General features: G+C 40.3%; 1 protein-coding gene across 1 annotated transcript; it reads right to left on the bottom strand.

Annotated features, from left to right (window-relative positions):
* Positions 1–10,886: 10,886 nt before the first annotated feature.
* LOC145565105 (indole-3-acetic acid-amido synthetase GH3.10-like) lies at positions 10,887–14,511 on the bottom strand. The gene is made up of 5 exons (XM_081625202.1): positions 14,494–14,511; positions 13,584–13,900; positions 13,306–13,407; positions 12,065–12,894; positions 10,887–11,482 (listed from the first exon to the last, which is right to left on the bottom strand). Exons 1-5 carry the CDS (start codon positions 14,509–14,511, stop codon positions 10,887–10,889), a joined length of 1,863 nt encoding a protein of 620 aa, XP_081481328.1.
* Positions 14,512–15,052: the final 541 nt, after the last annotated feature.

Here is a 15,052-nt window from a genome sequence, read left to right as displayed (position 1 = left end):
AGAGCGGTATTAATAGAGAAAATGAGTAGAGGGAACACACGGAACCCTAAAAAGGTAAAACCCTAGTTTTGGGGCGCCGTGACACGGCAAAAGGTGCCGCGACACGACAAAATATGTCACGAAGCGGCAAAATAACTGCCCTAAAAAGATAAAACGCGTGTAGGTTTTACGCGGAGAAAACACGGAAACATTCCGTGACACGGCACATGTACCGTCACACGGCAGAAAATGCCGTGACGCGGCAAAGTCCACCATGGTGCGGCACGTGGCGCCGTGTCACGGTGTACATTTTTTTTGTGACACGGCAGAAAATGCCGTGACGCGGCAAAGTCTACTGTGGCGCGGCACGTGGCGCCGTGTCACGGTGTACTTTTTTATTTGAAATGCGTGAGGAAAGGAGGAAAAACACAAAAAAAGCACCTTGAAACAGTGTAGAGTACCATGTCACGGCAATAAGCACCGTGCCACATAACCCTTTGTCGCGTCGCAGCATTTTAGCTGCTGCGCGGTAATTCTAGTTTTTTACGTGTTTTTAAAACTACGATAACTTTTGATCTGTAACTCGGAATAAGGCATATAATATATCATTGGAAATCTTATCAAGTATAATTTCTAATTGAATTAGAATCAGGTCAAAATCATTTTTATATTTTATGATATGGCCGTTTTAGTGAAAGGGTGTCGGTTTTGGGCAGAGTTTAGTATTTTACTCATATCTTCTTCATTTTAAATCGGAATTGGGCTTATGATATATCGTTGGAAATATTATTTCAAGGCCTATCCAAAAAAATAATAATTGGATCAAAATTTTAGGGTCAAAAAATCAGTTTCTCTCGGTTTTGTGATGTGGACACGAAAAGTGAAAAACAAGTTATGGTTTAGGGAAATGAGCTAGGAAATGGATTGATTTATGAAATGTATGGAATAGAAACATGGATTTAAGCACTCCAAAGATTAAATACTCAATCTGATCAATATTGGCGGTGAAAGATTGTTCATCATCGGGTTTGGTTTTGGGGAGACATTTTTAGGTGTCTACAGTTGGCTGACTTTTGAATTGAATTCGAGCCCCGCAAAGCCATAAAAGCGCAAGCCTTAGAATATTTCATAGGTGAATGCTCCCAATGGCCTACCCCAATGGACACCTCCACCCCCTGGGCTCTTCATGCGGATGGGTCGTCTAGTAAGGCAGGAAGTGGGGCCGGGCTAGTCATCACCTCCCCGAAGGGAGAGAAGTTTGAATATGTTGTAAACATCGCTTTCCATGCATCAAACATTGAAGCCGAATACGAAGCTCTTATCTTGGGGCTAAATTTGTGTCAATTCATGAAAATCAAGTCAGTTCAAGTATGCTCGGACTCCTAGCTTATTGTGGGGCAAATGACAAAAGAATTTGAAGTAAAGGAATAAAACATGAAGGCCTACTTTGAGAAGGCTGAGAGGTTGGCAAAAATGTTTGAAAACTTTAAGATCAAGCACATCCCTCACTCGAAAAATCAACAAGACGATGCTTTTTCTCGATTGGCAAGCTCAACCGAGGAAACAAATCCTCTAAACATCATGTGGGAAGTCCTAGAAAATCGAGTACTCATGAACTCGTCGTCATGGAAATCGATAGAGGGGATACTTGGATGGACCAAATCATTCTTTGCTTGAAGGGAGAATTCCCAACTGACAGCCTGACTATCAAACAATCAAGAAGCGTGCTGAGTGGTTCATAATACATGATGGGATCCTTTACATGAAATCCTTCACTCACCATTGCTCAAATGTATCACCCTAGAGGACGGAAATTTCATGAAGGGGGATGTGGTAGCCATCAGGGCAAAATAACCATAGTAGGAAAAGCGTTGAGGGTCGGGTTTTAATTGCCAACCCCGAGGCATGATGCCATGAAGCTTGTTAAAAAGTGTGATAAATGTCAACAGTTCGCTAACCTCCCTTACCTCCCTGCCAACGCCCTCACAAGCATTCAATTAGTCTTACCCATTGATCAATGGGGCATGGATATCTTTGGGCCTTTCCTTGTGGCCTCGGGATAAAGAAAGTTTCTAACAATGAATGTTGATTATTTTACTAAGTGGGTTGAGGCTGAGCCGGTGGCAACAATCACTGATAAGAAAATTCAAAAATTCATATGGAGAAACATTATCACTTGCTTCGGGGTGCCCCGTATCTTAATCTTAGACAACGGCCGTCAGTTCAACAGTAAGCCTACCAAAGAATGTTGTGGGCGATTCAGAATTCAAACCAGGTTCTCGGCTGTATGCCGACCCCAAACAAATGAGCAAGCCGAAGTGGCAAACAAAACAATCTTGAAGGGGCTAAAAATAATGCTTGAGGGTACGAAAGACTCTTGAGTTGATAACCTACTCGGGATTTTTTGGTCCATCTGTACCACTACCAAAGAGGCTACGGGGCAAACTCCTTTTGCCTTAGTCTATAGAAGCGATGTTGTGCTCCTAGTATAGGTCAGAATCCAATCTCCCAGGGTCACCTTCTATGACTATGCCTAAAATGATGAATTGAAGCCCTTGGCCTTAGACCTACTTTCAGAGATAAGAGGAGATGCCTTGCTTCGTTCCATAGCATAAAAGTAGAGGGTCACTTGTTACTATAACAATAGAGTCAAGGCTAAACCCCTAGCTGAAGGAGATTGGGTGTTCATAAAATGTGAAGCTGCTGGCAAGCCCCCACATTGGAAAAGCTGAGCCCAAATTAGGAAGGGCCTTACAAGATCAAAAAAGTCATTCGCCCGGGGACCTTTCGCTTGCAAACTCCTAATGGCAAGGACCTCCCCTGGCCATGGAATGCGAACAACCTACGAAGGTTTTATGTCTAGGCATGTCATTCCTTTACAATGATGCTCTAGGGGCAATAATAACCGATACGAGGAGACCAATTTTTTCTAGTGCATCATTGTAATATTTTTGCTTTATGTTAATATAATGAAAAACCCCCTTAGTTGGGATATTAGCCCCCTACCTTTTGCATTCTTTATTATTTTGTCACTTTTAATTTATTTCTTATCTTTTATATCGGATATTAGCATAGCCAACACACATTTAACAGCACTGTATGTCCGACATAGGGCATTCTGGTTTGCTGACTTATATCAATAACAAGATCGTTCCAATGTTTGGGGCAAGATGCTAGCCTATACTCAAGCAGTTGAGATAAAGTCCTTGCAAAGTCTTTAACATAACTTTGGGCTCATTTAACCCTCAACATGCCCCGTAGAAGGGGATAGCGCAGCTCTCAGACCCTTAATAACTCTGGGCTCGTTAGCCCTCAACCTATTCCAAGAGTTAGGAAAGCCCAGCTCTCATACTACTGAGTTGGGGCTAATTTTAGCCCCTAATCTATCCTTATTATTGAATAAGCCTATTTAACATCTACAATTAAGGGCTCGTTTAGCCCCTCGGCTTGTATTAAAAAAGCAAAATAAAGACTAAAACGAACCTCTTTCATGAATCAATAACATGGGGCTCGTTTAGCCCTCACCCTATTCGAAAAAGCAAGAATGGCATACTGAAGTTAATAGTCAAGCACTTGGGGCTTATAGCCCCTAGATTTCAACAATTCATGAGAAATCATCAAGTAAAGTGCAAGAATTCCACAAAAGAAAGTCACAGAAAAACATGCAATGTCATTATGTCGATAAAACCAAGTCAAGAGTCAGATTGTTCCGCAAATCAAAAACAAAGTGCTACAAGTTTAAGTACAACTCGAGAAAATAACTTAAGCAAATCAAATACAAATGCCGAGCTGGAATAACTACTCATTGGTCTCATCTTGCTGACCCCGCTTAGCCAAAACCTTCCTCTATGCCTCCGCTTCCGTAATCAGAGTGCATATCTTATCTTGCACCTTAGGATAAGACTCTTGTAACTCGAAGGCAGCAAAGGCCTTCACCGTATGACCCTGAGCATCAGCATCCCCGGCCTCGAAAGCCTTATATCCCAGCTAAGCCTAAAGTTCCTAAAAAGCTAGAGTTTGCTTCTAAGCAGCAATCACCGCCTCTTGGGATTGCCCCTGGGCCTCTTGAGTAAGGCTATCCACCTTAGCCTGAGCCTTAACCTACTCCTGCTTCACCTTTGTCAGCTCACTGATCTTTCTCTTAAGCCAGTTAACCGCCTTCTCCTTCTCCTTCTCCTTGTTGGCAGTAACAACATTGGCCTCAAGGTTCTTAGTACGAGCACCCCCGGCCTCGTTGGCATCGGCAAGGTCCTTCTTAGCTTTATCCAAAGCCACCCGTGCCAAGTTAAGGGCCTCTTTCAGCTTATGAATCTCATCGCGAGCCTTCGAAAAGCTCAGGCCAAAGTTGTTAAACACCCTGTTAGGCATTCCTTTGGTATTCTTCAATCAGTCACGCCAACCTACACCAAAAATGAACGGTTAACACAAAATACCTGAAGGAAGGGAAGGCAAACATAAGAATAAAAGAAAAGTACCTTCAGGTAACCGTCAAAGGCACCAGTAAGGATATTATCCGGGTCAAACCTACCTTCATGATCATCATTAACGGTCGCAAAGCGGGCCATTACATCTTCAGCCATAGGCCTGCACTCTGAATTAAAATAAATTAAGAAGGCTTTCGGGAATAAGAACCCAGGGTTCTCACCAACCTCCTCTTCTTCATTATTCTCTTCGTCCTCGCTCTGATCAACACGAGGGCCCTTCCCTTGGGGCATACTTCCTTCAACTTCAAAGCCCTGGACATGATGAGAGGCAGCTGGGGAAGCTTGGAGGGACCCTTGATCCTCTATCTCAACGATCGCAGCTTGTGAAGAGCCTTTAGCCGTGTCGGCTGGTTTCTTCATGCTCTTAGGGTTCTGAAAAGAAAAGACACAAAACCAATCAAGTCATTAAGAGAAATAAATAATTGATAAAGAAAAGAACAACTCACAAGAATAAGGGACATACCGTGGGAGGAGGAGGAATGCTCATCTCTCCTTTGGTCAAGGTAGCCTTAAACTTCGCAGCTCGGTAGTTTGCAGCGACCATCTTCCTTTGAAGCTGGTCTTTCAAGTGGCTATATGCAACACCTGTAAACAAAACATGTTAGAAATACATAAAGAGTTAGAAAATTTTAAATAAATAAAAGCAAGTCCTACCCCTATCATAAGTGTGGCTCAAGCCCACGACACTCAAAAAGCGCTCCTTCTTGAAATGTCTATCCTTTAAAATCCACATGGTCGGACGCTTTCCTTTCGATCCTTTTTTCTTAAAGGACTACAACCAGACAGCTCCTACGGCCTCATCAATGCTCATGGCAGGCACATTGTAGTTCAAGCCGACCTTAGGTGTGCCACTATGGTCTCTGGGTACTCTCCAATCCCCCGCATGGAAAATAAAGAGAACGGCATGGCGAAAACCTTTTTGGCTAGAAGGCTTTGTGTGTATGGTAAGGTAGAACTCCCTATCATGAATAGCATACCACCCATGTCTATCAACATTACCCAAGATCTCTTGAAGCCTATGAGTGTTCCTAAAGGTAGTTATAGTATAAGGTACGCCAAGTATACTACAAGTGGCTATAAAGGCCTTTATTGTCAACTAGGAGTTTGGAACAAGCTGGGTAATTCACAAGTTATACACTATCAACAATTCCTCAATGAAGGGGTGCAAAGGAAGCCTCAATCCATTATCTAAACAATCCTTATTGATGCGTGCCATTTATGGCACTCTTAGGCTAGGTTTTCTTCTTATTTTTATACTCGTTTTTAGTCTTTTATTTCGTGTTTTTAGGGAATAATGCTTGATTTGTGTGTTTGTGTGTGATTTTAGAGAAATGCGTGCTTTTAATGGTTTTCTTATTATTTTATTCATTTCTCGGCTATTTCTCTCGCTTCTCCGTTTCTTTGACTTGTTTTGTAGGTGTGTCGATTTTCCCGGGATTTAATTATCAAGGAGGAAGCTTGAGCGTATTCAAGGAGGTTGATGGAGCTAAGTTCGAGAATCCAAGCATGCAACTCAAGCAAACCAAGCTAGCTCCGCAAGCACAAGCACCTTGGAAGCAATGTTTTGGTTCGGAGTGTGAAAGTGCTTGAAGAATAAAAGGCTGCCCTCCTCGCGGGCATCGCCTCGAGTGCACCAATGATAGGGATGCTTGGGAGCGCAGAGATTGATCGAGCAAGCGAAGGAAGCAAGTCCACGAGCACCAAGCAGGGGTGCGCGCGCGCGGATGGTGGTGCGCGCGCGCAGACCCTGCTGTGCGCGCAGACCCTGCTGTGCGCGCACGCGGCCTGGGTGGTGTGAGCGCACAGATCTTCTGTGGCCTGCTGTGCGTGCGCACGGAAAGGTGGTGCGTGCGCACGGTCTGCCCTGTTTCCCCTCACTCGTTTTATTATAAATTAGCCTTGTCATTTCTATTTTAGAGGACGATTTTTAGATTAGTTTTGGAGACTTTCTCTCTCATATCTTAGCTTAGGTTGAGAGTTTCTCTCTCTAGTTTTAGGGATAGTTTAGGAGTAGTTTTAGAGAGAGAAAGTGAGGGATTTCAATGGTGGTTTAAGAGATTGAAGATCCAATGGTGACAATTGTATTGAAGATCTTCTTAATCAATCAATGAGCATTTCTCACTCTATCTCATCCTTATTGCTTTGTTCAATTTCATTTTTGTTTGGTTTAATCTTGATGTTTGATTCTTAATAGTGTAATTGTTCTTGATATTTTGTTGATTCTTTATTTCTTAGTAGTTTGTTGATAGATAATGATTCTTGAGTAGTTGTTTGGCTAGGAATTGGGTGAAACTTGTATGATTGATTGATTGTGATTAATTTGGGAATTGTGTTGATTGATTGTTAAGATTAAAGTGATTAATGAAGGTTTGCATGTGTGTAATTCGATTAGGCCTTGAGAATTATGCTAGATTGCATTGTAATTGCTAATGACACGACCAATTGATTTAGGAATTGCAATTATCGATTGGTTTGGATTGTGATTCTCTTAGTTTGTTATTCATAGTGAACCCTAGCTTAACGATTATGAGATAGCTCTTTGATTCCAATTGATAGCTCTTATCATTAGCCTTCACAACCTTTGATTGGCATGATCTTCCCAAGTTGTTGCAATTATCATGATTTCTTGTTGATCCCCATTCCTAGTGTTTTATTTGTTTGATTGTTAGTTTGTTAGTTGTTACTATTTCTTCTTCACCTTCGACTTCGACCTAGCTTAGGCGCATAATTGAGAGTGCTTGAACATTACCGTTCCTTTGGGTTCGACCCTTGACTTACCTCTATACTCGTATTTAGGTTTGTTAAGTGTTTATAAATTTAGTTTGACTTAGGGAGGATTAGTAAACGACCTAGTTTTCCCCTAGTCACTTATATACAACTATACACCCGGGCGGAGGGTTACAGTGATGTCACCCCCCCATGGAGAAAAATGAGAAAAGGTTCGATATTATACTGGGTTTGCAAATGCCTTGTCCCTCTAGATAAAGATCTAAGCTAAGGGACGGATGGGAAACACATAAAGGGGCTCCATCCAAGAGAAGAAGTGGAAGTATCATCCTCACTTGACATAGTCACCGCTTCGTCAACAAGCAATCTGTTCAAACAACCCCTATTAGTTGGTTCACGTGCAAGAGAAACTTCCCAAGGGGAAGGATACAAATAATAATCAAAGCCTAAATAATGCTCAGGGGTGGGGATGACATATAAGAAGATGGCACACCAAAAGGAATAGATGCATCAACACTACTACCAATCACATTTACTACAAGTCTCTCCCCCGACCAGATTTCCTTTAACAAGTCATAAGATGGAAGGTCGGCAAGAGGATTTGGATAATCTTGAGTCGCTTGGTCATTCATAACACATGCATAGCACAACTCAAGATTACCCCAAAAATGCTTTAATGTGCACACAATCGACACAACAAACGTACCTCTAAGCCTAACATCATCGATAGCGCAGCCGAGCAACAATCAAGCATACAAGGAAAAATAGCAAACAATTACTAATCATGAAGATATGATACTTAGAGTTATAAAAATTAAGTATTGAAATGCTCACCAAGTGGTCAGAGAGGCCGGAAGATTTCCTTGCAGCAAGTCGAGGGTACCTTGGGGAGAAGTACTCCTACAACACCAACAAAATTCAAAATATTAGAAGAAAGTTCAATTAAGCAAGCTAGGCCCTCACCATAACACAAATGGGCTTGTTTTTGACCCAAAATTTAAGCCAAGCTATGACACCAAAACTCAGCCCGCCTACACTAAGGTGACGATATCTGGGCCTTAAGCAAAACTAGCAACCCGGATGCTCGGCTAATCCCTTTTAGCACCTCACATCACTCGCCGCAAGTAGGTCAAGAGCCTTACCTACCCAATCATTCGGTCGCTCGAGTAGGCCACACATACCAGGAGCTCGGCATTCCTCGCACTGATACCCGCTTGGAATCCCTCCTCTTAGCTACCCCCTCGGCTTGCCTTGCCATATCCTCGGCAAGCCCAGTTACCCCCTCGGCAAGCCGAGCGTAAAGCACTCATGTTTGACGAAAGAGCCGAGCGCTCAACCTATCCACCCTCTCGGCCTACATACCTTCTCGGTTAGGCCTCACACCGCACTCCTACTCCCTCGGCATATGCCAGGCCTTCGGCAGGATACTTACTCGGCTATCAAGCCGAGCCCTCGGCCAAGCCTACAAGTCCCTCAGCGAAGCTGAGTTCTAGACCTTCTTTGTCGTTACCTAGCTAGGCACTTGGCATGCGAGACTGCTAGCCTAGCTAAGCATACTCAGCCCGCTCTGTATCGCACATCTCACCCCCCCCCCCCCCCTCAGCTTGTTAGCAAGCCCTCGGCATATCAACATTTAACAAAAAAAAAACTTAACTTACTTTGCTGATTGAAAGTCGAGAGCTCAGTACGTACACTAAGACCTCGACAGCAATGCCCTCGGCTTGCCATTAGGGCAATTGGCCCCTATCTATTCATCCACCCTATCAAGCAAGGCCATGGGCTTGATAAGCTATGCCCTCGGCTTGTCATGTAACACCCTCGGCCTGCTACTCTCTCGCACCTCATTAGTCACGCTGAGCGCTCAGTAGTCAGCGTCCCCTCATCCAAGCCGAGTGCTCGACGACTCCTCCCCCTAAAAACCTTTGTCCGGTAAACCTGAACTACCCTAGGCACTCAGCCCCCACCTCTACTTTGCCTTACATTCCTCTCTCTCGGACCTACCCGAGTCACCTCCGCTCGGCCTAGCCATCTCTCCCTTCGCTCGGCGCTCCCAAAGCTAACCGAGCGCTAGGCATTCCACCGCCTAGAAACTCAAAAGGGAAAAAGTCGCACTCTCACCTCACTCTCTCAGCTGGCCTAGCAACTGTACTCGACCGTACCCCATTGGCTTTCAGGCCAAGCCCTCGGCAGCTCAAGGAAATTAAAACTTCCTACTTAAAAATAAAAAAATTAAAAAATTAAAAAAATCCCCTTGGCTAGGCAAATCAAAATTCAAACACCTCAATTCAAAAATTCAAGTACAAAAAGCCAGATACATGCTTTTGGATATACAAAAACGAATCAAAAGTTCGAAATTTTCACATACCTCTTGAAAATCTTGGTGAACTTGGATGAATCCGAGCGATGTGACTTGAATCACTCAACTCTCAAGAAATTTGGGCGAAAATTGGAGAGGATTTTGTGAGTTTCTCTAAGGGAAATATGAAGAAAAGGAGAATGAGGTGGGATTTATATATTCAAAGGCAAAGAGAATGATCTCCCCAAAACCCTGGCTCAAATGGGCTTGTGATACTGGAGCCCAGAATGCCTCTAATGGAAGATTAAGCTTAATTACAAGTTCATTACCATTTAACTGCCATAAATTAATTCTTAATGCAAGCTTAACCGAAAATCAAGACAAGTCATGCCTTCAGCAACATACAAGGGCTTTACCCTTAGAAGAAAATTTGAAAAAGATAGGCTCTCAGCACCTACAAGCCTTCATTGTCCTTAATCGTTCTCAAACACCTGTTTAGCATTGCTTGGGGATGGTTTTCACCCTAGCAAGTTGCTTGGGGCTCGTTTTAGCCCTCAGGTACGCATGAGGCTCGTTTTAGCCCTCGGGTATGCCTAAAAATCTATTTTAACTCGCATGAAAACTTATCAGCCTCAACCTCATTCATTCCGCGTGACATCCGAACTTCATGTGATCTCGTTCACACATCACGCGTGGGCCTAAATGTTTGGGCCAAGTCCATTGTCCTAGGCCCAGTGACCTGAAATTACGAAAATATCCCTCCATGATCTAGCCCATCATTAATGATTGCAAAGTATAGATTTACCCCTAATCTGTCCAACTAAGTACAGCTTTGCCACCTGAAAAGTACAACTATACATAACTCTCCAATCATTAATGAAGACTTATTCTGAGTTCTCTTTCCTTCTCTCTACACTTTCTCTCTCTAATTGCTCTCTCTCCACTTTCTCTCTCTAAAAAACACATTTGCTGACTTAAGCGGGGAGGGGCTTTCCCGGGTCACACCCCGGGGCAGTTAACCTTCTTTGTATTGCAGGCATAGCTCTCAGATATACCTGTGCAAGGTGAATCTCTCAGACATACCTTGGCTAGGTGGAGCAGAAGGACATTTGGACAATAATTGGACTTGGTTTCTAGGACATCTTGGTACCCTTACCCTAACATCCCGAGGAGTATTCTGTTTCTAGGAACAGTTTTTAGTCTTTGTTTTTATTTTTCCCAGTACATACGTATCATGAATCAATATTTTTTGTATGTTGTAAATGATATACATTTGGCATTCAAAGATAAAATTACATTAAAGATATGTAAAACATTAACTCAATAATTTTTCAACTAGATTCTTAATTAATTACAAATGAAAACTAAACCAAATTGTAAATAAACCTCTCTAGACCATGTCATGTGTAGTAATGCACGCAAGTTATATTTATTATAAACAATCTACTGCAATTTTGGCTAATTGAGTCATATGCTGTACTAAAAAACCGTTTAACGGTACAATTATTCAAAATCTTGAGCAATTTCTGGTTACTAGTACACCTAGGTGTCTTAAACTGACTCAAAGCAGCCCCATTTCCTATGTAATACTCCAATATTTTCCTGAAAGTTCCTCTTTCAACAATGCAAAGCTCTAATGGTCCTATAGAGTTGGTCTTCCTAGACACCACGTAACCGTGATCGACAAAGGACTCATCCATCTTTTTGCAACACTCATGTAGCACTCGCTCCTCTGCTTCCCCCTTGATCTCCCAAAATATTACGTAATGCCCCGGCGTACTGGCCACATTGGCACGGCTCGTGAAGTCAACTAGCTCAGCCTGCTGACTCAGAATCTGAGACCCTGTCTCGACAACAATCTGCAGGTCTTTCTCTGTGTTCTTGTCTATGTTGACTGTCAGAATTAGCTTCCTCCTGCATATGATGCTCAGTTTTGGGGTACCCTTGTGGAACCCAGATACCTGCACCACATCTCCTAACCTATACCTGTATAATCCTACAAAAGAAATTTAAAATTGAAAATATTAATTTCATACATCATAATCGTACAAAATGTTGAATTATGTGATACATAATGATGATGGAAGTATGGAACAATCAAATACTATGATAAGACATAAATGATGCTGCAAAAAATGACTCATCTCTAAGTCAACAAAAAATCATGATTAATTACCAATTTACCACTATTCTATCGACATATCCAATCCAATATTATGTCATAATTATTCCTTGTACAATGACACCCAAATAATTAATAAACGTGATAAATCCTAAAAGCAGTACGTAGATAAATGGAACACCATGCACGCATCAGCTGTTAGCCGCATTTTAGCTAACCACACGACTGTGTAGAACTAGGTACACGGCCATGTACATCACACATTCACACTATTATGTAGCATTGCATTATATACACGGCCATGCATCATATTGTTGTACACCAAGTCATCAACACACAAACGGATAGCAAACTTCTCCAATTGCATTACTAGTTCCAACAATAGGAATATCATATGAATACTATATTAATGAACCGAATGAAAATAATTAGCTTAGTAACATATAGATAACGTACCTGTAAACGTAGTTAGGACTATCTCATAGTCTTGACCAACCTTGACCTTAGAAAGTGGAACAGGTTCATCTTTAATGAAGTCATCAAGAGCAGATGACTTCCCGTCTTCATACCTTCGATTTCTTTGAAGAGGTATGAACTCAAAATAGGAAAACATAGGCACGACTGCAAAAGTAACATCCTCAGGAGGGGAAGAAGGATCAATGTTCACCCCAATCCAACTTTCAGTTGACCCATAATCTGCACTTATTAAGGGCAGATTTCCTGCATAATGCCTTAATTTCTTAAGGTAAGGCTGCATTGATCCTGTCATTATAGAATAAACATACTTCGCATTTGGCCATAACTTCGGTATTAAACCAGACCAACTCTCCTTCTCTAATTTCTCACAACATTCTCTAATTGTTAAGGCCAAACACGGGTTTGGATACAAAATCTGTAAGACAGAGTCACGGACAGAAGGAATCGTGATTCTTGAGCTAGGTTTACCTTCTCTGATGTCTTTGCATAGTTCTTTCCGTAAGTCTTCAGATGTTTCGAGTGCTTGAACTATGCTAAAGACAAATGTCGAAGTGATAAATTCAATTTCATTGTTAAAGAAAAGGCCCAGGAGGAGGTGACAGTACGTCGCTTGTGCATAGTCTCCACTTGAAATCACTTCTAGAGGACTGCAAGTGAAGCACTTGGTCTTTTCCTGCTTCAGCTTGAATTCTTTGCTGTTGAAGTAGTGAGTTGTAGCAGTTCCTGCAGTAAGACCTCCCTTCGTCTTGAATTGCTTGCTGCCGTAAATAAACTCTAGGATCCTTCCTCCAGCTTTTGTTGGATAAACCCTGAAATTGTGTAAACAAACAAATATTGTAAGAAATTATAATTCATTTTTGAGATCAATATATTAAAGTAAAATAAAATAAGCAATGGTTGATTTCGGAGGTCACTAATAACAGTCTAAGTACTATTACTTTCGTCATGAAATTAAAGTAAGAAAGTATAGTCAGGTTGAATTGATAGAGTAATCAAAACCAGTAATGTGACAACCAAATCCAAATGAAGGTATATCTTATCGACACCTTGATCCAAATGAAAGGTATATCATATCGATACACTAGTAATGTGACAACCAAATCCAAAAAGAAGTTTTAGACAAGATACTATTTTTGCACAAATTTATAAGTCGGCTTTTTTCCTATTTAAGTTTTCTTGATTGGAATAGTTGATGATTGTAAAAAAACAAGAACTCAAACCTTGATCTATAAGCCGCTGCCAATCTAAATGTCTGAAGAGTAGTGTGAGCATTGTGTTGAGTAAAAGGTACGTACTTTTGCCTTCCTTCAGTGGTACCAGAGCTACCCAAATAATCATTCAAAATATTTATCAAATAACATTATATGAAATCGGGAAATTGTTTAAACTTGAGACTGCACTTAGACCATTCAAAATTACAAAAGGTTGATATTGTGAAAGTATATGTTGAGATGAATCTAATACAACGTCAAAGTGCAAACAAGTGGAGAGGTTTTACCTCAAAGAGAGGAGAGTTATAGGGTGTTTAGTGAGAAGTGGAGAGGTATCTCCATCAGCAATCCTGTAAATATAAGGCTCAATATCTGCGTGATTCGAAAGCGGGACTAACTTAGTAAACATCTTTTCCAAAGTAGATGCATCCATCTCTCGAATATTCGTGACCCCCCCTAACCACTTGCTTAGATACTCAACACCATAATTAACCTCAAGAATCTGTCGAAGTGTTTCTTGTTGCACTGATGTTGCATTGTCGGATATCTCGTTAAACCACTCGATTATTTCGTAATTCTCGACATTCATTGCTGGCTTATCTTCCTACAAATTGTGTAATCACCATAAAGAGACGATGAATGTCATGAATCTATATTTATATATAAATATAACTTCCACTGTTCTAATAATAATATTACAACATTGAGACTTTTGCACTATTCATCATACTTTTTTGATCATATAATATGATTTATACGTTAAACAAAATAAAGTCATGTGAGATCCTCTTAGATTTGTCTCATCTATTACTTTCACAATATCAACTTTTTATAATTTATTGTTACACAATTATATATATTTAACACGTATAATATGTTTTGAAATGCGTAATTATATCCTTGTTGGCTTATTGCAACATTATTGGAACCAAAGAAGTAATAATAATAATATATAACAATACACTTGAAAAGGTTACCAAGTACTCCGACCTCTATTCCATATTCCTTGAGGTGTTGGGGTACACTGAAAATTCTAATGTGGTGATATGACTACTGACTACCACAATGTGTTTAGAATGGACGGCTGAGATTAATTTTCTTTTTTAGAAATTTTTCTGACAAAAAACTAATAACTCGTTGAAAAAAAAAAAATCAAACCACTCTCTACCCTCTGCATCGTTCTAACGATTCCATCACCATAACTATCTTCAACATTGTTCACAACGATTGCTCAAACTTTTTTTGGCTATTAAATTTGTCTATTTTGTTGTTAACGTTGTTAATTAGTTTATGAATATTATTTTTTCAAAAAAAAAAAAAAGAAAAAAGGTTTTCGAATATGATACATGATCTAATTTTAAAATTTTATGAATTTAGTTTAGTTTTCAATTGCTGTACTTTTTAAGTGGAATTTTACTCTTGCAATTTGGTTATTAATGTGTTTCAAATCTATATATATCTATCTATCTATATATATATATATATATATATATATATATATATATATATATATATATATACTAAAATAACAACCGCTGATGTCATAACTGCCACGTATCACTTTCTTATTTTATTTTTTCCCTCCAAAATGCATGGATGATGTCATATTTTTCATTTACAAGCTACCCTATTTTGCTTTGAAAATTAAATTCCATTTGAATTTTTAAATTTTGGGTTTTATACAGATATTATGTTATTTAGTTATTTATGATTTGTTAACAATAGTTAATAATATAAAATAATATAATTTAATTGA

The sequence above is a fragment of the Chenopodium album genome, chromosome 10 (assembly GCF_948465745.1).
Source record: "Chenopodium album chromosome 10, dcCheAlbu1.1, whole genome shotgun sequence".
NCBI classification, from domain to species: Eukaryota; Viridiplantae; Streptophyta; class Magnoliopsida; order Caryophyllales; family Amaranthaceae; genus Chenopodium; species Chenopodium album.
Note: the sequence above shows the minus strand (reverse complement) of the source record. Positions and strands in the feature narration are given on the sequence as shown.